This window comes from Vipera berus, assembly GCF_964194415.1.
Source record: "Vipera berus genome assembly, chromosome: 14".
In the NCBI taxonomy this organism is placed as follows: domain Eukaryota; kingdom Metazoa; phylum Chordata; class Lepidosauria; order Squamata; family Viperidae; genus Vipera; species Vipera berus.
Genome location: NC_138217.1, coordinates 6322142 through 6344228, shown reverse-complemented (window position 1 = coordinate 6344228; position 22087 = coordinate 6322142). Strand labels below are relative to the sequence as shown.

Here is a 22087-nt window from a genome sequence, read left to right as displayed (position 1 = left end):
CAATGTCTTCTTATGTTCAACCCCAATGATTGACTTACCTCTTCTGCAACTCCGGCCTGGCTTTGTTGTCTAGATCAGAGGTCCCCAACCTTTTGGGCACCAGGGACCAGTTCAAGGGAGAGAGGTTTTTCCATGGACCGGAGGGTGTGTGTTTTTGTGTGTTGCCTGCATCCCATGGATGGGGCTTTGCTTGTTGGTGTGGATCGGTTGCTGACATGCCATGGTCCAGTACTGGTCCACGGACCGGGGTTTGGGGACCCCTGGTCTAGATGTGGATGGTGCAACATCTAGACCTTTTTTTATCCTATGGTGTCTCCTTGGTTGTACACCTTTAGCCTGTCTTCCTTTGGACTTCTTCTTACTCTATCATTCTCCTGTTCTTTGCATTGGTGCTTGTGAAGGCATGTAAAACCATCCTTTACAAGTTGGAACATACAAGAACATAGAATGATAGGGTTGGAAGGGACCTTGGAGATCTTCTAGTCCAACCCTTATTCAAGCAGGAAACCTACTCAACCATTCCAGACAAATGGTTGTCCAATCTCTTCTTAAAAGCCTCACTGATGGAGCACCCACAGCTTCTGGAGGCAAGTCGTTCCACTGATTAATTGTTTTCACTGTCAGAAAATTCCTCCTTAGTTCTAGGTTGCTTCTCTCCTTGCTTAGTTTCCATCCATTACTTCTTTTCCTGCCTTCAGATGACTTTGAAGAATATGTTGACCCCTTCTTCTCTGTGACAGCCCCTCAAGTCCTGGAAGACCGCTATCATGTCCCCCCTCGTCCTTCTCTTCATTAAACTAGACATGCCCAATTCCAGCAACCGTTCCTGATATGTTTTAGCCTCCAGTCCTCCAGACTAGACATGTGGTTTCAAACTCTTTGGTCCTTTTCCTGCTCCACATACCTGATGACCGGAAAGTCCAGTATTCATCGTCATCAAAATGAGTGTCTCCAGCAGTATGATGTTCTCCTGGGAAGAAAGCATGGGCTACCGTGCCCCCCGGGCCATCAAAGGGATAGTCATCGTTGTGATTGGTTTTGGAGAAGTCAATCTGGATGTCCGCATTGTTACCGGCCACTTCGTGGAAATTGAGAGGCGTGATGTCACTCCACACCTTCAAGGCGTAGTACATGAGGGCGCGAACCGTGTCGTGGCCCAGATGGGATTCTTTGGGGAACGTTCGAACCCTGAAAGAGGAGAGTTAGGATCAAAAAGGACTCCGCCTTTCAACCACCACCACAGCACATCGCTTGTCTTTCTCAGCTTGTGGTCCTGCAACACCCAGCAGGATTGAAAAATAAGAAGAAAAAAAGCACCTTAGCTAAGAATTTTGAGAACCATCATTTCAACATTCCTAGGGGTGGGGGAGGTTTAAGGACAGCATGCTTATTTAACTCCATTACGTTCTTTATGGCTTACAGCAAAAAAAAAAAGCAAGCAATAAAACCAGACAACAAAATTATTTAAAAATGAAGCATGCTACCCAGTTAAAGAAAGCGGAGCTGATCAATAAGGTAAATTTTGAGTCGTTTGTTTAAAGCTATGCATCTGTCAAAGTTGATGAAGCAGTCTATATATCGCATGCCGCATTTCCGCAGAGAGCATCTCATCCAGCGGGGTGGGGGGGGAAATTAAGGATCTGCTCATCTAGAGCTGGCCCAACTCGAGTACTGTTCACAGAAGCGGAGAACTTTGCAGTTTAAAAAAAAAATCTGTCCAGAGCTGGTGTTTTATTCCCTGCCTCCAAGAGCATGCTTGCAACATGATTTAATGAAAAAGTAATTTGTTTTTGTGAGCAAAGCTGGACTCTCAACAGTTGCCATAAACCACTGGAAAAACCAATCACCCTCACTTCGCAGATAATGCAGCATTATCAGCCGAGTTTCAGAGAGTAACTGCTTTTTGGAAATCCTATAAGCCTTCTTTCTTTCTTTCTTTCTTTCTTTCTTTCTTTCTTTCTTTCTTTCTTTCTTTCTTTCTTTCTTTCTTTCTTTCTTTCTTTCTTTCCTTCCTTCCTTCCTTCCTTCCTTCCTTCCTTCTGTCCCTCCCTCCTTCCTCTTTCCTTCCCCTTTCCTTTCCTCTCCTCCCTCCCTCCCTTCATCTTCCTTCCTTCCTCCCTCTCTCCCTCATTTCTTTCTTTTTTCTTTTCTTTTTCCTTCCTTCCTCCCCTCCCTCCTTCCTTCCTTTCCTTTCCTCCCTCCCTCCCTTCCTCCTCGCCCTCCATCCCTCTTTCTTTCTTTCTTTCTTTCTTTCTTTCTTTCTTTCTTTCTTTCTTTCTTTCTTTCTCTTTCTTTCTTTCTTTCTTTTCTTTTTCCTTCCTTCCTTCCTCCCCTCCCTCCTTCCTTCCCTTTCCTCTCCTTTCCTCTCTCCCTCCCTCCCTCCCTTCCTCCTCCTCTTTCTTTCTTTCTTTCTTTCTTTCTTTCTTTCTTTCTTTCTTTCTTTCTTTCTTTCTTTCTTTCTTTTTCTTTCTTTTCTTTTCTTTTCTTTTCTTTTCTTTTCTTTTCTTTTCTTTTCTTTTCTTTTCTTTTCTTTTCTTTTCTTTTCTTTTCTTTTCCCTGCTGGCTCCTGTAAGGTTGAAGGCTGAAAGACAGCGAGGCGACACAAAATGGGCCCCAACGGATCGTCCACTCTCTCTGCTGCTGCCCACTGTTGGTGGTGCAGCTTCCTGATAAAACCGGGGTGGGAAGCAACTGATTTTGGAGGCCGGGCACTTTTAATCTGCCCATCCCAAGGGAGAGACATTCATTTCCGAGTTGGCAACGTAGGTATTTGCGGAAAGCCAAGCGGAGAAATTCATCAGTTCAGAGTGTAAATGAATGAACCTCCACTGCACACCCAGGAGGCAATAAACGGGTGGTTATCTCTGAATACAGGTAAAACATTCTCCTTTCAGTTTTGGCACCTGCAAAGGTCTTCTCACTGTCCACTGAGCACAGCCAGACATCCACGTCCATAAAATGAGAGCTCGCTGCAGGCATTGCTTTATTAATTGATTGCATCTTTGACCTCCTTTATGTCCTACCAGATCCAGGCGGGTATCTCACGCAGGAGAGGAAATAATTCAGAAGGAACGGGCAACCAAGGTGAACTTTCTTGGCTCCGTCATCTCCCCACCAGGCCTCAACAGATTCACACCTGTCCAGAGGTGGATGCAGATGGAGGAGCAGCGATGGCGGGTTCAAGGTTCCCAATTCCACTGTGGCTGCTTGGGGACTCGCAATCATTTCGTGAGAGGCAGACAAAGAGGTCTTCCTTCGCCACTCCAGGGAAAACGGCAAGGCAGGAAACAGACCAAGTGAGGTCAAAGAACACGGGGCAGAGCCAGAAGAAGACGGAGGGATGATGTATGGAAGACAGGCTACAGCTCCGTGAAATAACCATGGCTGAGGTGTCCAGAAGGCTTTCTATCTCTCTCGACTCCCGAAATAGTAAAAGAAGAAGGCAGGAGGAGAAGGAAACTAACCGACAACTACATCAAATGACAATGGTTGAGGTGTCCAGAAGATCAAGAGCCCAAACTTTGCATCTATCTCAACATCCAAAACAGTAAAAGAAGAAGGGAGGAGGAGGGGGAAGAGGGGAGGAGGAGGGGAGGAGGAGGAGGAAGAGGAGGAGGAGAGGAGGAAGGGACAAAGGGGGAGGAGGGGGAGGAGGGGGAGGAAGAAGAGGAGGAGGGGAGGAGGAGGAGGAGAAGGAAGGCAGGAAGAAGAGGAGGAGGAGAGGGGAGGAAGAAGAGGAGGGGAGGAGGAAAAGGAGGAGGGGAAGAGGAAGAGGAGGAGGAGGAGGACGGCAGGAGGAAGAAGAGAAGGAGGGGAGGAGAAAAAGGAGGAGGATGGGAAGAGGACGGGAGGAGGAAGGGAGGAGGAGGAAGAGGAGGAGGAGGAAGAGGAGGAGGAGGAGAAGGAAGGCAGGAGGAAGAGGAGGAGGAGAGGGGAGGAAGAAGAGGAGGAGGGGAGGAGGAAAAGGAGGAGGAGGGGAGGAGGAGGAGGAGGAGGAGGAGGAGGAGGAGGAGGAGAAGAGGACGAGGAGGGGAAACAAACAAGTAGTAGGCCCTTCCTCTCTCTTACTCTTTGCTCCATTTTCATTTAACCAACCACAACAACACAATAATCTCGGCAGCAGCTACTGGCTTAGCTGCTGAACTTGAAAGGGCTCGACACAACTGGATCGTGGCAAGCTGGTTGAGCTTCAACAGCTCGCCGTAAAACCTTGAGACGAACTACAGAATCAAAGACTTGGACTCCAGAGCTTCTCAATGCTCCACGAATCGTTCTGCCCTCCTGACTTCAGCTCCAATGGACGGCTGCAGCCACTTGTCTTGGTGGCGCAGCCTTTGGAGAAGAGGGTTTTTTCTGCAAGACCTTTCGAAAGCTACGATGCTGCTCAGGAACACAGCGGCATAAATCTTAGGGCTGGAAGGGGCCTTGAAGGTCTTCTTAGTCCAACCCTTTGCCTGACACCTTCTCGCATCTTGGACAAACCACTGTCCCAATTTTTTTCTTGAAGACCCCCATTGATGGAGCAGCAGCCTGACGACTCCTCAAGAGAGCTTCCTCCACGCTTTCCTTTCTTACACCCTTCTTGGTCATTATCATCAGCCTCCACAAACTCTCAAATGTGGCAGTAGGGGGCGCTCTGGCCACATCGCTGAATTTAGATGAGTTGCTAAGGTCAAGAGAAGCCAACTGGAGAACTTGTTCATCTTGCAAAATTCTCTCTGGGAGAGAGAGAGAGATCTCCAGTTCACGTAGATGTTAAAGAGTCTTAGAGAGGGAATAAATCGTGCCCGGTGCCCAAATTGATCTTTTGCCTACATGAACCACGTTCAGATCTGAAGACCTCGGTGGCAAGGGAGCGGCATTTAAGAGGGTTTAGTTAAAAGGCAAACTACCAAAGTGCTGCTGAGGTCTGGAGCTTGTGAGTCACAACCCATCTTGTGAAAACATCCACTTCTATTTTCCCCAGCCCTAATTCCTAGATCTTTCTGCCTTCTGTTTTCAGCTTTGAGAGCTTTATTTGGCTGGTATTTTTTGGGAAACTGCAGAGTCTGGATTCATTTGCGAATCGGAACAAGAATCTAGTCAGCACTAAATTGGCACTAGATAACACTTAAGGGAATTCAAGAAGGGTTGGACTTAAGGTTGCTTGTGGGAACATGACAAGTCCAGGCTGAATCCTCTCCTGACTCCAGCAGAGATTCTACCTCTGTCTCCTAGATGTAGCACCCAAATCAATAAGATGCATTAACACAACAACAGAAGAATAACAGATGAATAACAGAGTTGGAGGTATAGTGAATAGAATAGAGCTGGAAGGGACCATGGAGGTCTTCTAGTCCAGCCCCCTGCTCAAGACAGAGACCCTATCCCATCTCAGACAAGTGATTGTCTAGTCTCTTTTTAAAAACCTCCAGTGATGGAGTGCCCATGATTTCTGGGGTAAGCTGTTCCACTGGTTGATCGTCCTCACTGTCAGGAAGTTTCTCCTTAATTCCTGGTTGCTTCTCTCCTTGATTAGTTTCTTGTCCTGCCTTCAGGTGCTTTGGAGAATAATTTGACCCCCTCTTCTTTATGGCAGCCTCTCAGATACTGGAAGGGACCTTGGTGGTCTTCTAGTCCAACCCCTTATTCAAGCAAGAAACCCTACACCATTTCAGACAAATGGCTGTCCAGTCTCTTCTTAAAAACTTCCAGTGTTGGAGCATTCACAGCTTCTGGAGGCAGGTTGTTCCACTAATTGTTCTAATTGACAGGAAATTCCTCCTTGGTTCTACGTTGCTTCTCTCCTTGGTTAGTTTCCATCCGTTGCTTCTTGTCCTGCCTTCAGGTGCTTTGGAGAACAGCTTGACTCCCTCTTCTTTGGGGCAGCCCCTGAGATATTGGAACACTGCTATCATGTCACCCCTCACCCTTCTCTTCATTAAACTAGACATACCCAACATTTGTCCGGCACATCTCCCGAAACCACAGTGCTGACCAATCCTCTCCAAATCACGATTTGTAACCCTAGAAACAAATCTCCCCAAATAATCCAACAAGCTAGAACTCTTGTTTTGGACCACCAAAGCAAATCAAAGCTGTTTCTGGAGGTTGAAGGAACCAAGAAACCTCGCCACCTTCACATTATAATGGAAGCATCATCTGAGAGTGTTTGCATCCAACATTTGTTAAACGGCATCTTTGGGGTCAGGGGAATGAAACGACCCCCAGTGAAAAGAGCTCCGTTCATCACTCACCGAAAGGGCAGCGATGGCACGAATGATTTAATTTCCTACCTCCAGGATAAATTCCTTTTGTTCCACTTGGCAGATCCTTGGGTATACCGTCTCCTCCTCGACTTTGCTTCTGCAAGATCCGGCAAAGAGCAGCGGGGTGTCTTCATCAGTTTGAAGGTGGCTTCATCTACAGATTCGCCCCCAAAAGACCCCCCCAAAGAAAAAAAAACATTGGGTGTTCCTCAATTCATATAGACACGTTCATAACATCCCACCTGGTTGTTGTTGTTGTTTAAAAAAACAAACTTATACTAACGTAACGGTAGAAGCCTTTGAAATGTTTTGTAGATGGAGCATCCATAATTTCTGGAAGTAAGCGGTTCCAGTGATTAATTGTTCTCCCTGTCTGGAAATTTCTCCTTAGTTCTAGGTTGCTTCTCTCCTTGATGAACTTCAACCTGTCCTGCCCTCACGGGCTTTGGAGAATAGTTTGACCCCCTCTTCTTTGTGGTAGCTCCTCAAATCGTTGAAGACTGCTATCATGTCTCCCCTAGTCTTTCTCTTTGTTAGGCAGGGGTGTCAAACTCAATTTCATTGAGGACCACATCAGGGCCCTGGGGGGGGGTATGGCCAGGGTGGGCGTGGCCTACTGGGTGGGCGTGGCCAGCTCTACATCGTTCGCATCAAGGGTGGCTATGGGGGCCTGGGCAGGAGTGGGACAGAACTGAGGGTCTCTGGCAGAAGGAGGGTCTCTGGGCCAGGGCCAAGGCAGTGGGGGGCCGTTCCCTCACTGTTTCCAGGATGGCTTTGTGGGCCACATGAAACCACTTCGCGGGCCGGATGTGGCCTTGTGTTTGACATGTCTGGGCTAGATATACCTAGAACCTGTAACCATTCATCATATGCTTTAGTTTCTTGTTTTCGTTAAGTCATCCCTTTCCCCCCTCCCATTTTCAAAAGGGGGGGGAGGAAATAAAAATCTGCCCAATTATGGTTGCAGCAGCAGCCAAAAAAGCTAATACAATCCTGGGTTGTGTAAACAGAGGCATAGAATCACGATCACGCGAAGTATTAGCACCGCTTTATAAAAACCTTGCAAGACCACACCTGGAATAGTGCAGCCAATTTTGGTCACCACATCACCAAAAAGATGTTCAGAGTTCAGAAAAAAAATATCAGAGGAGAGCAACTAAGATGATCCAAGGCCTGGAGACCAAAATATACAAAGAAAGGCTGCAGGATTTGGGTTTGGGCAGTCTAAAGAAAAGAAGAAATAGGGGAGACATGATAGCAGTGCTCCAGTATTTGAGGGGCTGCCACAAGGCAGAGGGGGTTATGTTATTCTCCAAAGCACCAGAGGGAAGGATGAGAAACAATGGTTGGAAACTGATCAAAGAGAGAAGCAACCTGGAATTAAGGAGAAACTTCCTGACAGGGAGGACAATTAACCAGTGGAACTGCCTGCCCCTAGAAATTGTGGGCGCTCCATCACTGGAGGTTTTTAAGAGGAGACTGGACATTGACCTGTCTGAGATGGTGTAGGCACTCCTGCTGGAGCAGGGGGCTGGACTAGAAGACCTCCCTGGTCCCTTCCAGCTCTATTCTATTCCTTGGTCCTTCCAAGCCTCCTCTATCCCTCACAAGCTGAACTCCTTGGAAATGAAAGAAACCATTTTACCCGCAGCAAGAAAGAAAATATAAAATATAAAAGCTCAGGGACGGCCAAGCAATCCAGAGGATGCTCAAAGAGAGCTCCTGTTAAGAAGGGCTCTGCTTTTCTTTCAAGGAAAAAAAAAAAGAAAAGAAACCAAAATGGGAAAAAGAGGGGGGGGAAATAACTTTTGCAATATGTTCTTTCGATTAGTCTTTCCGAAGGGAGAAAATGCACACTTGATTTTGAAAGATAAGCGGCGTGCCTTTTCTATCGCAACACTTGGAGTGGATGCATTTGAGGGGGGGGGGGGGGGAAGAAGAAAAATAAAGATGAGCCGTTCTTCATTTGGCTCCCAGGCAACCTGGAGCATCTAATAAGATGGGAAAGGAAAAGAAAAAAAAATTAATAATAATTACATCTCCTTAATTAAGAAGCAAGGCGAGAGAGCCCTGGCAATGGCTGCTAGGAGGCTGGAGCAAAGAGCTTTCAACAGCCCTGCCAGAAAAGGGGCAGGGGCTGTGTAGTCCCTAAGCAGCCAATCAGCAATCCCATCCTCCTGGCTTGCCAAAGAGTGGGGGCTTTCTAATGAGCAGAAGGCCACTGGAGGGCAGAGGGGGCCACAGGAGATGGAAAAGCAGGGAAGGGAGAGATCTTCCATAAGAAGTGCTTTCCTTTCCTTGGTGCTCTCTGAGCTTGGTAGTTTTTTTTATGATGTTTCATAAGCCAACTAGGTAACATCATCAGTGCTAGAAGGGAGGGGGCATTGTGGAGAGGAGGAGGAGGAGGAGGAGGAGGAGGAGGAGGAGGAGGAGGAGGAGAAAGGTTTGAGGTCCTTGATGGTCTCTGAGCTTGATGGTTTGCTTGCAGACATTTCATGACCCAACTAGGTAACGTCATCAGTGCTGGAAGGGAGTAAGGTTTGCAGGGAGGAGGAGGAGGAGGAGGAGTAAGAGGAGGAAAGTTTGAGGTTCTTCATGGTCTCTGAGCTTGGCTGTTTGCTTGCAGACATTTCATGACCCAACTAGGTAACGTCATCAGTGCTGGAAGGGAGTGAGGTTTGCAGGGAGGAGGAGGAGGAGGAGGAGGAGGAGGAGGAGGAGGAGGAGGAGGAGGAGGAGGAGGAGGAGGAGAAAAGTTTGAGGTCCTTCATGGTCTCTGAGCTTGATGGTTTGCTTGCAGACATTTCATGACCCAACTAGGTAACATCATCAGTGCTGGAAGGGAGTGAGGTTTGCAGGGAGGAGGAGGAGGAGGAGGAGGAGGAGGAGGAGGAGGAGGAGGAGGAGTGTGAGGTCCTCTGAGCTGGGAGGTTTTCTTGCAGACGTTTCATTACTGAAGTAGGGTAACATCATCAGTGTTAGCATTACCTAGCTTGTTTACGAAACGTGCGCAAGAAAACAAGCAATCTCAGAGACCCCCAAGGGCCCGACGGTTCTCAGTCCATTTCAACTTAAGGGCCGGAGGAAAGGCTGGAGGATTGGAATCTAGAGAGTGCAGGTCTTAAGACTTCACTCTTGGAGTTGGCAGTCACTGGTTTTCTTCATGACAGAGGGTGTTCCTGCCATAAATATAATCTTATCAGAACAGTGTCCTTGAATCTCTGGCTTTACGCCTTCCATTTCGGAGATTGGTCCGGGAAAGCCCAAAAGGCATCCATGAATTATGGCCTGTCCTTCAAGTCTAGAAAAGGTGCAGCACTAAATGTTCTTCCCTGAAGATACTGGAGACTTGTCCCATGGTGTCTGCATCAAGGCTGTAGCCTTTTCCTGACAGAATAGAAAGGGAAGTATTTCTCCCTCCCCACTCCTGGTTCTTCACTGACCTAGAACACCAGTGGCTTCAAGTCCTCCAAAGTTTTGCATCACCATGATGGCTTTGGTGAGCTCTTCTTGGGTCTGCAGCTGTCCTGTGATGGGACCCGGTGGGGGCAGGTAGCCAAACTTGGTCAGCCAGTCCTGTTGGAAAAAAAAGGGGGGGAGAAAGAAAGAAAGAAAGAAAGAAAGAAAGAAAGAAAGAAAGAAAGAAAGAAAGAAAGAAAGAAAGAAAGAAAGAAAGAAAGAAAGAAAGAAAGAAAGAAAGAAGTGGATTCAGAAAAGCCCAAAGTCTCTGATTCTGCTTCATATACAATACAATACAATACAATACAATACAATACAATACAATACAATACAATACAATACAATACAATACAATAAATATACAACACAATAACAGAGCTGAAAGGCACCTTGGAGGTCTTCTAGTCCAACCCCCTGCTCAGGCAGGAAACCCTATAGCAGTGGTGGCGAACCTATGCCAGAGGCGGCACTCAGAGCCCTCTCTGTGGGCACCCGCGCCATGCCCCGGAGATGGCAACTGTCCCTCTTTAACCAGCCACCTGCTAACTCGACAAGGTCTCACCATGGCCGGATGCATCCCGACACAGCTGGTTTCTCTCCCGCCCATCCTGTCCCTCCTGGCCTCGCATGCTCTCCTTTTCCCAGGCACGACCCACTGCATCACCTCCTCAGCTGTTGGCCGACCATCCATCTTGGAGGTGGCTTCTTTGAACTGCTGGCGACGGGTTGCGGAGCCCCAGAGTGCGCCGGTCGAGGGGCCGGCAGGCTGTGGCTACTGAGGGACACCGTCGGCCCCCATGCGCTCGCTGGCCTCTGTGTGCGGGGGCCGATAGTGTCAGGCAGCAGCCGCCCCAGCCCTTGCCTTGCCCCATGGCAATGGCACCCCTGCCCTGCCTCACCTCACCCCACAGGATGAGTCTCCTGCCTACCGCCACACCTACCAGAGACCTCCTGGAGCTCCCCCAACCCTGCCCAACCCCCACAGGTGTCCGTCCCCACGAGCAACATTGAGGTGACCACACCCACCTTGGCCACACCCACGCAATCTTCCATGACCACCAGAGCCACACCCACCCAGTAGGCCACGCCCACCTGGCACCCAGCGATAAATAAGTGGGTTTTGGGTTGCAGTTTGGGCACTCGGTCTCTAAAAGGTTCGCCACCACTGCCCTATAGCATTTCAGACAAATGGTTGTCCAATCTCTTCTTAAAAACTTCCAGTGTTGGAGCATTCACCGCTTCTGGAGGCAGGTTGTTCCACTGGTTAATTGTTCTAACTGTCAGGAAGTTTCTCCTTAGTTCTAGGTTGCTTCTCTCCTTGACTAGTTTCCATCCGTTGCTTCTTGTCCTGCCTTCAGGTGCTTTGGAGAATAGCTTGACTCCCTCTTCTTTAGGGCAGCCCCTGAGATATTGGAAGACTGCTATCATGTCCCCCATCGTCCTTCTCTTCATTAAACTAGACATGCCCAATTCCAGCAACTGTTCCTTATACTGTATGTTTTAGCCTCCGGTCCCCTAATCATCTTTGTTGCTCTTCTCTGCACTCTTTCTAGAGTCTTATCATCTTTTTTACATTGTGGTGACCAAAACTGGAGGTAGTATTCCAAGTGTGGCCTTACCAAGGCATTATCTAGAACACAGAAGACCTAGGAGCTATTCTAGTCCAACCCCCCCCACCGCTCAAGCAGAACAAAATAAAACAGAATAACAGAGTTGTAAGGGACCTTGGAGGTCATATAGTCCAACCCCCTGCTCAGGCAGGAAGCCCTATACCATTTCAGACAAATGGTTGTCCAATCTCTTCTTTAAAATGTCCAGTGTTGGAGCACCCACAACCTCTCGAGGCAAGTCGTTCCATTAATTAATTGTTCTCACTGTCAGGAAATTTCTCCTTAGTTCTAGGATGCTTCTCTCCTTGGTTAGTTTCCATCCATTGCTTCTTGTCCTGCCTTCAGGCGCTTTGGAGAATAGCTTGACCCCATCTTATTTGGGGCAGCCCCTGAGATATTGGAAGACTGCTATCATGTCACCCTTGGTCCTTTTCCTCATTAGACTAGACAGACCTAGTTCCCCCAATCATTCATCCGATGGTTTATTCCTCCTGCCACCTTAGTCTCGCTCATCTACATATCCACACCCAGCTTCCACTGAATGGCCTGTTCCTCCTTAACAAATGGATGTGTCAAGGCAGATCTGTGTACATTACTTTAGGTAATAAAATGCAACGACCTTCATGCGTCCAGGGGCTGACATTTAATTTTCTCAACCAACTAAGAAAACATCTTGGATTACGGGTGCAGCACACGCCTCCATCTTTGATTTTCTACTTTGTCGGAACTGGCAGCTCATCAATTTGGGGATTCAATGGAGAGATCTTAATATCAGCCGCGGCTACTCCATGCTGAGCAGACAAAAGGGGCCCTTTAGCAAATGAGACTACGTCGCCCTTAGAAAGGAGGGAAAATTGAGACAACACAAAAGTGGTCCGAGTTGCAGAAACACAAAGAATCAAAAGGGACTCTTCACACCATGCTTAAATTGTCTCAGCTCCTCTCTCAGGCTATTTACGGTTGTGCTGGGTTGCTAATCATCCATAATAGGTTTAAGTAATGATGAGAACGCTGAAGCAACATTTGCACGTCTAATGGAAGTTTTGCAGTGAGTCACCTTGGCCATTGCCATGACTACCTTGTTCAGCTTGGATGGAAATGAAAAGTGATGGGACAGACATGTGACAATCAGAACAATGGACCAGAACTGGAACCAGGAGGCCATCGCCACTCAGCCGTGACCTTTGTTATGGATAGGGAATCTCGTAGTGTGCGATGGAAGAGTTTGATGCATCTCTAAGCTCAGATCACTTCTCAGAAGAAGGAGCCTCACTGTCTTTTCAGATCATCTGACTGGAAAATTCAGCATTTGACGATCCTCTCATCAGATTAACAAAATAACAGAGTTGGAAGGGACCTTGGAGGTCTTCTAGTCCAACCCTCTGCTCAGGCAGGAAACCCTACAATGGCTGTCCAGTCTCTTCTTGAAAACATCCTGTGATGGAGCACCCACAACTTCTAGTGACAAGCTTTTCTACTGGTTAATTGTTCTCACTGTCAGGAAATTCCTCTTTAGTTCTAAATTATTTCCCTCCTTGATTAGTTTCCATCCATTGCTTCTTGTCTTGCCTTCAGGGGCTTTGGAGAATAGATTGACTCCCTCTTCTTTGGGGCAGCCCCTGAGATATCGGAACACTGTTCACTTCACCCCTAGTCCTTGTCTTCATTAAGCTAAGGTAAAGGTTCCCCCGCACACGCGTGCTAGTCGTTTCTGACTCTAGGGGCCGGTGCTCATCTCCGTTTCAAAGCCAAAGAGCCAGCGCTTGTCCGAGGATGTCTCCGTGGTCATGTGGCCGGCATGACTAGACGCCAAAGGCGCACGGAACGCTGTTACCTTCCCACCGGAGTGGTCCCTATTTTTCTACTTGCATTTTTATGTGCTTTCGAACTGCTAGGTTGGCAGAAGCTGGGACGAGTAACAGGCGCTCACTCTGTTACACAGCACTTAGGATTCGACCTGCCAAACTGCCGACCTTCTGATCGACAAGCTCAGCGTCCTAACCCACTGAGCCACCGCGTCCCTCTTCATTAAGCTAGGCATGTCCAATTCTTGCAATTTTTCTTTGTACGTTTTAGCCTCCAGTGCTCTAAAGTCTCAGAGGTGGAGTCCTGTGGGAGAATGTGGTCTGGATTCCCAGGGAATGCATCCCATAGAAATAAGAGACAGCGAAGTTTAGATAGCTTGGTTGGGAGGAAAGGAGTTAAGCAGGCTCCTCTCAGTAATTCTCAGGATATATCTTTAATGGTGCCAGCAGTTGCTTGAGTTTGGCAAGACTGATGTCAGTGTAGGAGACGAGTAGGCAGAACTGGAGGGTGGAGCAGAATGCACCATCAGTTCAGAGTCCTTGCCTTGCCACAAGAGACCCAATTCCACCACCCCCTTGAATTCCATTGACTCTTATTTAGCGTCATTGCAGCGCTGACCATCAGTTGACTAGGCTATTGTATATTTATGTTGCAATCTATACGCATGGTCCTGATTCTTTGCGCCTGAGGTTCAGACTCAAAAAAACCAAGAAGACATGCAGAGTTCTGTCTAGGCAGTTTCCTTTACGGACGGCTTCTCACCTACAGACAGAATCTTGCCAAACTAAAGCAACTCTATGCATCATTAAAGATGTACTGTGAGGACCTCTAGACAGGAGCCTTCCTGACTACTCTCCCATCCAAACTTTGCTATCTCTTATTCCTCTGGAATGCGTTTCCTCCCTCCTGGGAATCCAGACTACATTCCCCCACAGCCCTTGGCAGAGCATTATTATTATTATTATTATTATTTTGTTGTTGTTGTTAGTTGCGAAGTCGTGTCCGACCCATCGCGACCCTATGGACAACGTTCCTCCAGGCCTTCCTGTCCTCTCCCATCTTCTGGAGTCCATTTAAGCTCACGCCTACTGCTTCAGTGACTCCATCCAGCCACCTCATTCTCTGTCGTCCTCTTCTTCTATTGCCCTCAATCTTTCCCAGCATTAGGCTCTTCTCCAGTGAGTCCTTCCTTCTTATGAGGTGGCTAAAGTATTTGAGTTGTTGTTGTTGTTGTTGTTGTTGTTGTTGTTATTATTATTATTATTATTATTATTATTATTATTATTATTATTATTTCCAAAATCAGCTATTTCAAAATTGAAGTGAGGAACTTTCTAACAATTGTATCCGATCATCCAAGGCAGGGAACTAATTACAGTGTAAGCTTTAATAACCCACCTGATGCTTTTATTAGCTCCCTGGGATGTCTTCCTACATTTAGCCAAGAATTCCAGCTAGGAGGGCTTCTTTGGAACTGTCCAAGGTACCATGCTCCTCTGTCCCAGGTATAAAAAGCACTCAGTTTACCCAGCTGAAGCCTGCATCTGTCTCAACCAATCTGGGCCTGACTTCAGATGCTGCTGGCTTCCCAAGCAAGCTTCAAGCATCCACAGAAGAGGAGGCGAGCCCATTTGCTAGTCTCAGCGTTCCCATCATGCAAATGTGCTGTTCTTCAAAACATCTGTCTGAGATATTCCAGCCTAGAGAAGTGCCTGCAGTGCAGCTATTTTCGGCTCCATAAACAGCGGATGGTCGATTACTGTGGGATTGACTCTTTCTTTAGGAGGCAAAGACAGCTGCTCCTAAAATAAGCAAGCCTTGCTGACTTCTCCTAAAGGTAGCATCTCTGCTCCCTTTAGAGAAAGGGCCTGGTCTCTATCCAGCAAAGGTTGGCTTTCTAAAGAGGCCTGGAAGCTAAATCCTACGATGAACGATCGAGGGAACTTGGTATGTCTAGACTAAGAAAGAGAAGGATTAGGGATGATAGGATAGATATCTTCCAGTACTTGAAGGGCTGGCGCAGAGAACTGAGGATCAACTTATTCTCCAAAGCAACAGAAGGTAGGAGAAGAAGCAATGGAGGGAAACCCATCAAGGAGAGAAGCAACCTAGAACGAAGGAGAAACTTCCTGACAGTGAGAACAATTAACCAGTGGAACGGCTTCCCTCCAGAAGTTGTGAATGCTCCAACACTGGAGGTTTTTAAGAAGAGACTGGATAGCCATTTGTCCGGAATCATATAGGGTTTCCTGCTTGAGCAGGGCGATGGGAGTAGAAGACCTCCAAGAAGACCTGTTATTCTGTTCTCATCAAAGAAAGATCCAACCTAGAAGTAAGGGGAAATTTCCTGGCAGTGAGAGCAATGAATCAATCCAGAATTATGGCTGCTCCACCACTGGAAGTTTTCAAGAAGAGACAGGACTCTTATCTGGTGCCAGTTTATCCAGCATGGTTATAGGGTCTCCTGCCACGCTTAGGGGCTTGGACTGGAAGACCTCCAAGGTCCCTTCGATACCTGTTATTCTATGTCCTTCCCAGCCATTTCCTCCCCCTCTCCTTCCTTCTACCAACCCAAATATCGCTTTTGTCTCGACTGTCACTGTATTTTAATCTTCTGCTTATCCTCGTCTCTGGAGAAGATGGTAATTGCTGTGACAACAGGAATTTTCTTTACCGATGTCCGGGATGTAGCAAGCTATTGAACTGGTAGGGCTGCGATCGATCTCAGCTTTCTAAATGTTCGATACCCCCATTAACTTCTCTCTTTGTGATAACTGATGTCAGGCAGCAATGTCAGGTTCAAACTGTCTGATTGCTTCATATCCTAGCTGTCCTCAGGAGGAAAACTGGGGTATGATAGCAGATTATTCTCCAGCTCGTATCCCTCCCTCCCTCCCTCCCTCCCACCCACCCACCCACTTCCACCCATGTCTTTGGCATTCAGGTGTGCACCACTGATTCAGTCCTCCCGGCACTGATGGTGCAAGGGGGCGGGGGGGGGGGGGAGAAACGCGACACGGCGTTTTGCTTCTCAAAGCAGAGGCCTGTTATTTATTTAGCGAGTTTAGAAAAACGGTAGGCTAGGTTTCCACCAGCGTAACGAGTTTGGGAAGCTTCCAAGGCAAAAGTTAAAAACATTCGTCAGCTCCGCCTGGAAACAGATGGGATTCATGCAACTGCGAGTTCCCACACGAATGTCCTGGCAGGCTGACGTTGAACTATGTGGCTTGCAGTGAAGGGAGGGAGGGAGAATGTGAGAGCGAGGAAGGGAGAAAGGGAGGGAGGAGAGGAAGGAGAGGAAGGAAGGGAGAAAGGAAGAGAAAAGAGGGAGGGAGAGAAAGGGAGGGGAGAAGCAAGGAAGGAAGCAAAGCAGGAAGAGATTGACAGAAAAGAGGGAGGGAAACTGTGTTCCCCCTCCCTCCCTCCCTCCCTCCCTCCCTCCCTCTTTCTTTCTCTCTCTCTCTACACACACACACACACACACACACACAGTTTCCATCCCTCCCTCCTTTCTGTCTGTTCATCTCTTCCTTGCTTCCTTCTTCCCTCCCTCCCTCCCTCCCTCCCTCCCTCCCTCCTTCTCTCTCACAGATGGACGGATGGAAGGATTGATTTATGATCACACCTGATGGCAGAAGACTTCTTAAGTGATGCAAAGCAGGCCATTTAGCACTTGCTACTCATTGGCAACTATCACTCAAAGGGAACTCTTGACGTTACCCTATGGTAGGGCCATTCCTCTCTCTTTCCTTGCAGTGTGTGTAGTCTTTCCATCAGTTCCCCTTGTAGCTTATAGAAACTGTCCACCCTTCCTTCCTAAACCATCCCATCCATCAATCCATCAATCTATCCATCCTTCTGTTCGTCCGTCTGTCCATCCATCCACCCATCCATCCATCTGTCCATCCATCAATCTATCCACCCATCCATCCATCTATCCACCCACCCATCCATCCATCCGTCTATCTATCCATCCATCCACCCATCCATCCATCTGTCCATCCATCAATCTATCCACCCATCCATCCATCTATTTTATTTATTTATTTTATTTATTTTATTACATTTATATACCGCCCTTTCCCGAAGGACTCAGGGCGGTTTACAGGGTAATTAAAAACCAAAATACAAAAGTTAAAAAACCAAGTTTAAAAAAAATTAAATTTATCCCTGTATAAATAAAACCCCAGTTAAAATAAAATTAATCCTCAGCCTGGGCCAGAGAGCTCGAAGAGCCAGGTCTTCAGGTCCCGACGGAATGACCGGAGGTCGGGGGCAGTCCTCAGCTCCACTGGCAGCTGGTTCCAAAGGGCAGGCGCCCCCACTGAGAAGGCCCTATCCCTGGGTGTTACCCGCTGGCAATCTCTTACCGGTGGCACCCTGAGAAGACCCTCCCTGTGGGAGCGCACTGGACGAAGGGAGCTTGATGCTGGCAGCAGGTGTTCCCTCAGATATCCCGGACCCAAGCCATTTAGGGCTTTATAGGTCATCACCAGCACCTTGAATTTCACCCGGAGGGCAACCGGAGGCCAATGCAGCTCGCGGAGTAGAGGTGTTACATGGGAGTATCGGGAGACCCCCATCACAACTCTCGCGGCCGCATTCTGCACCAGCTGAAGCCTCCGAGTGGTCCTCAAGGGCAGCCCCATGTAGAGAGCGTTGCAGTAGTCCAAACGGGAGGTCACGAGCGCATGAGTGACGGTGCGTAGGGCATCTCAGTCCAGATAGGGTCGCAACTGGCGCACCCACCCATCCATCCGTCCATCTATCTATCCATCCACCCACCCATCCATCTGTCCATCCATCAATCTATCCACCCATCCATCCATCTATCCACCCACCCATCCATCTGTCCATCCGTCTGTCTATCCATAAGTCCATCCATATATCCACCCACCCATCCATCCACCCATCCATCTATCCATCCATCCATCCATCCATCCATCCATCCGTCCATCTGTCCATCTGTCCATCCATCCATCTGTCTGACTGTCTGTCCGTCTGTCCATCCCCCACCTATCTATCCCCCCACTGACCCACCCACCCACCTGACTGCTCTTCTCGGCTGATTTTTAACCACTTGGCTCCTCAAGGAGGCCTCTCTTCTTCTTCCTTCATCATGCTAGAAGAATCTCCTAAAAGCCAGGCCAGAGTCTTCCTGAATGCAGCCATTCATCCCCCTGCACTGTGAATGGGTTGGTGACAGAAAGTAGGTACCTAATTCTGTCCTGATGTCACCTGACAAATCACGTCTGGCCGCCCGACCTGTGTTGCCCTGTCAATGGCCGAAGCCTGGCAGAAAATAATTGGCTTGTCTCAGCTGCAATGAGGTGGCCTTGCTAATCACTGCAGGACCTTTGGGACATTGCTGCATCAAGGCTTTTTCCTTATCAAGCCCTTCTGGACGGAGGCAACAGGGAGTCCTTGGTTTAAGACCGTTCATTCAGCCACTGTTCACAGTTGCCATCACCACCATCACCACCACTGCCATCATCACATCAACTTTTCAAGTAAACAAGCATCGTTAAACACAGCATCTGTGTCCAACTGAGCAGTTTTCGTGTCTGCATTTATTGCAGCACTCTTCCAATACTTGAGGTTCTGCCACCAAGAAAAGATGGGGTGTCACCCTATTCTCCAAAGCACCTGAAGGCAGGACAAGAAGCAATGGATGGAAACTAATCAAGGAGGGAAGCAACCTGGAACTAAGGAGGAAGGAAGGAAGGAAGGAAGGAAGGAAGGAAGGAAGGAAGGAAGGAAGGAAGGAAGGAAAGGCAATGGATGAAAACTAATCAAGGAGGGAAGCAACCTGGAACTAAGGAGGAAGGAAGGAAGGAAGGAAGGAAGGAAGGAAGGAAGGAAGGAAGGAAGGAAGGAAGGAAGGAAGGAAGGAAGGAAGGAAAGACAATGGATGGAAACTAATCAAGGAGGGAAGCAACCTGGAACTAAGGAGGAAGGAAGGAAGGAAGGAAGGAAGGAAGGAAGGAAGGAAGGAAGGAAGGAAGGAAGGAAGGAAGGAAGGAAGGAAAGACAATGGATGGAAACTAATCAAGGAGGGAAGCAACCTGGAACTAAGGAGGAAGGAAGGAAGGAAGGAAGGAAGGAAGGAAGGAAGGAAGGAAGGAAGGAAGAAAGGAAGGAAGGAAGGAAGGAAAGGCAACGGATGGAAACTAATCAAGGAGAGAAGCAACCTGGAACTAAGGAGAAATTTACTGACAGTGAGAACAATTAACCAGTGGAACTGCTTGCCTCTAGAAACTGTGACTGCTCCAACACTGGAGGTTTTTAAGAAGAGATTGGACAACCTTTTGTCTGAAATGGTATAGGGTTTCCTGCCTGAGCAGGGGGTTGGGTTAGAAGATCTCCAAGGTCCCTCCCAACTCTGTTATTCTCTTATCATGACTTAGAACTAAGGAGAAATTTCCTGACAGAACAATCAAAGCAATGGAACAGCTTGCCTCCGGAGGTTGTGACTGCTCCAACACTGGAGGATTTTAAGAAGAGATTGGACAACCTTTTGCCTGAAATGGGGTAGAGTCTGCAGGTTCGACTATAAGACCTCCAAGGTCCCTTCCCATTCTGTTCTTCCGTTAGGTTCTGTGTCTTGCCATCTTGGCTTCGGCCTCCCAGGTGGGCACTTGAAATCTATATTAAACTGGAATCATGTAGAGAACCATGTGGGATGCTGTACGTAGAACATGGCTTTCTCCCGCATCGTTGACACTTACAATGATGCTGGAAAAAGTGACTTGCAACCGATCCTCACGCTTAATGGCCATCGCAACATCCCCTGTGGCAGATCAGGAGTTTTCTTACACAGCTGTCCCTTACTCTGATGTCTCCCCCAAGTTTCGGGGAGACGTGGGAAGCGGGGGAGGGTGGGATGCAATTGAGCCGAAGCTGAGAAAACAAGGAAGGGTGCAGCTCTCTGGCCCGAAATTGCACAACGATGGGAGAATCACCCCAGGCCTTTTACGCAAGAGCAAGCACTTCATACCGGCAAGAATATCATCCAGATATTTATTTTCTTCAAAGCGGTGGGCAGGAGGAAATTTTGCCAGACAGAGATGGTTGCCCATCAACTTAATTTTTTTTGGTCCAAATTTCCTGTGGAGGATGCTTGCCTCTTTTTCACACACACCCCCAGTTTGATCAGTGCGAGGACGGCTTATCTCCCTCCCACCCGTCCCCCCCATTCCTTTTTTTGTGCCTTTGGCAACGTTTCCAATCTTCTATGTGTTCTGGCAAGGATTTCCCAACCGAGCTAGGAATCGTGCCCATTAATTAGAAGGACGCATATGGAAGGGACTCTTGCTTTTCGCCCCCTCCCAAGCATGAGTGGATCCTTTGATTTCTTCTTGTCTATTCACGGGGCCCTGCCGGTTTTGCTCCAAAGGATGATATCCGCCTCTTTACGGAGAGATCAACAGCTAGTCATTCTCAAGAAAGGAAATACAGGAATTCTGGAGTGAACTGAAACGGCAGGGATTTTGGAATGAACTGAAGCCCAGAGGCTTCATCTCGATGCCTACAAGCCTGTTGTTTTATCTCAACTAATCTGAAGTTCCAGTATTGGCGAGAATGACTTTCTCTCAATAAAGGAGACTGTTTGCAGCTTAGGGTTGAAATGGGAGGTCCTTGTTGCGCTCTGAGCTTGGTGGTCTTCTGGCAGATCTTTCACTAACTAAACCAGGTAACATCATCAGTGGTAGAAGGGAGTGGGCTTTGTGGAGAGGAGGAGGAGGAGATGGTGGTGGTGGTGGAGGAGGAGGAGGAGGAGGAGCAGTGTGGGATCCTTGGTGCGCTCTGAGCTTGGTGGTTTTCATGCAGATGTTCCATGACCCAACTAGGTAACATCATCAGTGCTAGAAGGGAGTGGGATTTATGGAAAGGAGGGAGGGGGGAGGGGAAGAGAGGGAAGAAGGAAGGAAGGAAGGAAGGAAGGAAGGAAGGAAGGAAGGAAGGAAGGAAGGAAGGAAGGAAGGAAGGAAGGACTATGGGGTTCTAGGTACTCTCTGAGCTTGCTTGTTTTCTTGCAGAAGTTTCATTACCCAAACCAGGTAACACCATCAGTGATAGAAGGGATTGAATTTAGGGAGGGAGGGAGGAAAGGAAGGAAGGAAGGAAGGAAGGAAGGACTATGGGGTTCTAGGTACTCTCTGAGCTTGTTTTCTTGCTGACGTTTCATTACTCAAACTAGGTAGCATCATCAGTGCTAGAAGGGAGTGGAATTTATGGAGAGGAGGAGGGAGGGAGGGAGGGAGGGAGGGAGGGAGGAAGGAAGGAAGGAAGGAAGGAAGGAAGGAAGGAAGGAAGGAAGGAAGGACGGACTATGGGGTTCTAGGTACTCTCTGAGCTTGCTTGTTTTCTTGCAGAAGTTTCATTACCCAAACCAGGTAACACCATCAGTGATAGAAGGGATTGAATTTAGGGAGGGAGGGAGGAAAGGAAGGAAGGAAGGAAGGACTATGGGGTTCTAGGTACTCTCTGAGCTTGTTTTCTTGCTGACGTTTCATTACTCAAACTAGGTAGCATCATCAGTGCTAGAAGGGAGTGGAATTTATGGAGAGGAGGAGGGAGGGAGGGAGGGAGGGAGGGAGGGAGGAAGGAAGGAAGGAAGGAAGGAAGGAAGGAAGGAAGGAAGGAAGGAAGGGACTGACTATGGGGTCCTTGGTGCTCTCTGAGCTTGCTTGTTTTCTTGCAGACGTTCCATGACCCAAATAGGTAACATCATCAGTGCTAAAGGGAGTGAGGGGTGCAGAGAGGAGAAGGGGAAGAGGGGGGAGGAGGAGGAGGAGGAAGAGGACTGTGCGGTCCTTAGTGCTCTCTGAGCTTGGTGGTTTTCTTGCAGACCGTTCATTAACTAAACCAGATAACATGCTAGTGATGACCTTCTAGCACTGATGATGTGACCTAGTTTGTGTAATGAAATGTCCGCAAGAAAACCATCAAGCTAAGAGAGCA

General features: G+C 48.0%; 1 protein-coding gene across 4 annotated transcripts in view; it reads right to left on the bottom strand.

Moving 5' to 3' along the window:
- MMP17 (matrix metallopeptidase 17) overlaps positions 1-22087 on the bottom strand; it is an 88309-nt gene that overhangs the window by 8702 nt on the left and 57520 nt on the right. For all 4 annotated transcript variants that reach the window (XM_081339131.1, XM_081339132.1, XM_081339130.1 and 1 more), the window contains 3 exons: positions 9692-9824; positions 6276-6402; positions 905-1188 (listed from right to left, as the gene is read on the bottom strand). In XM_081339131.1, the coding sequence (XP_081195257.1) occupies positions 905-1188; positions 6276-6402; positions 9692-9824 (544 nt within the window). The remainder of the gene's footprint in view (positions 1-904; positions 1189-6275; positions 6403-9691; positions 9825-22087) is intronic.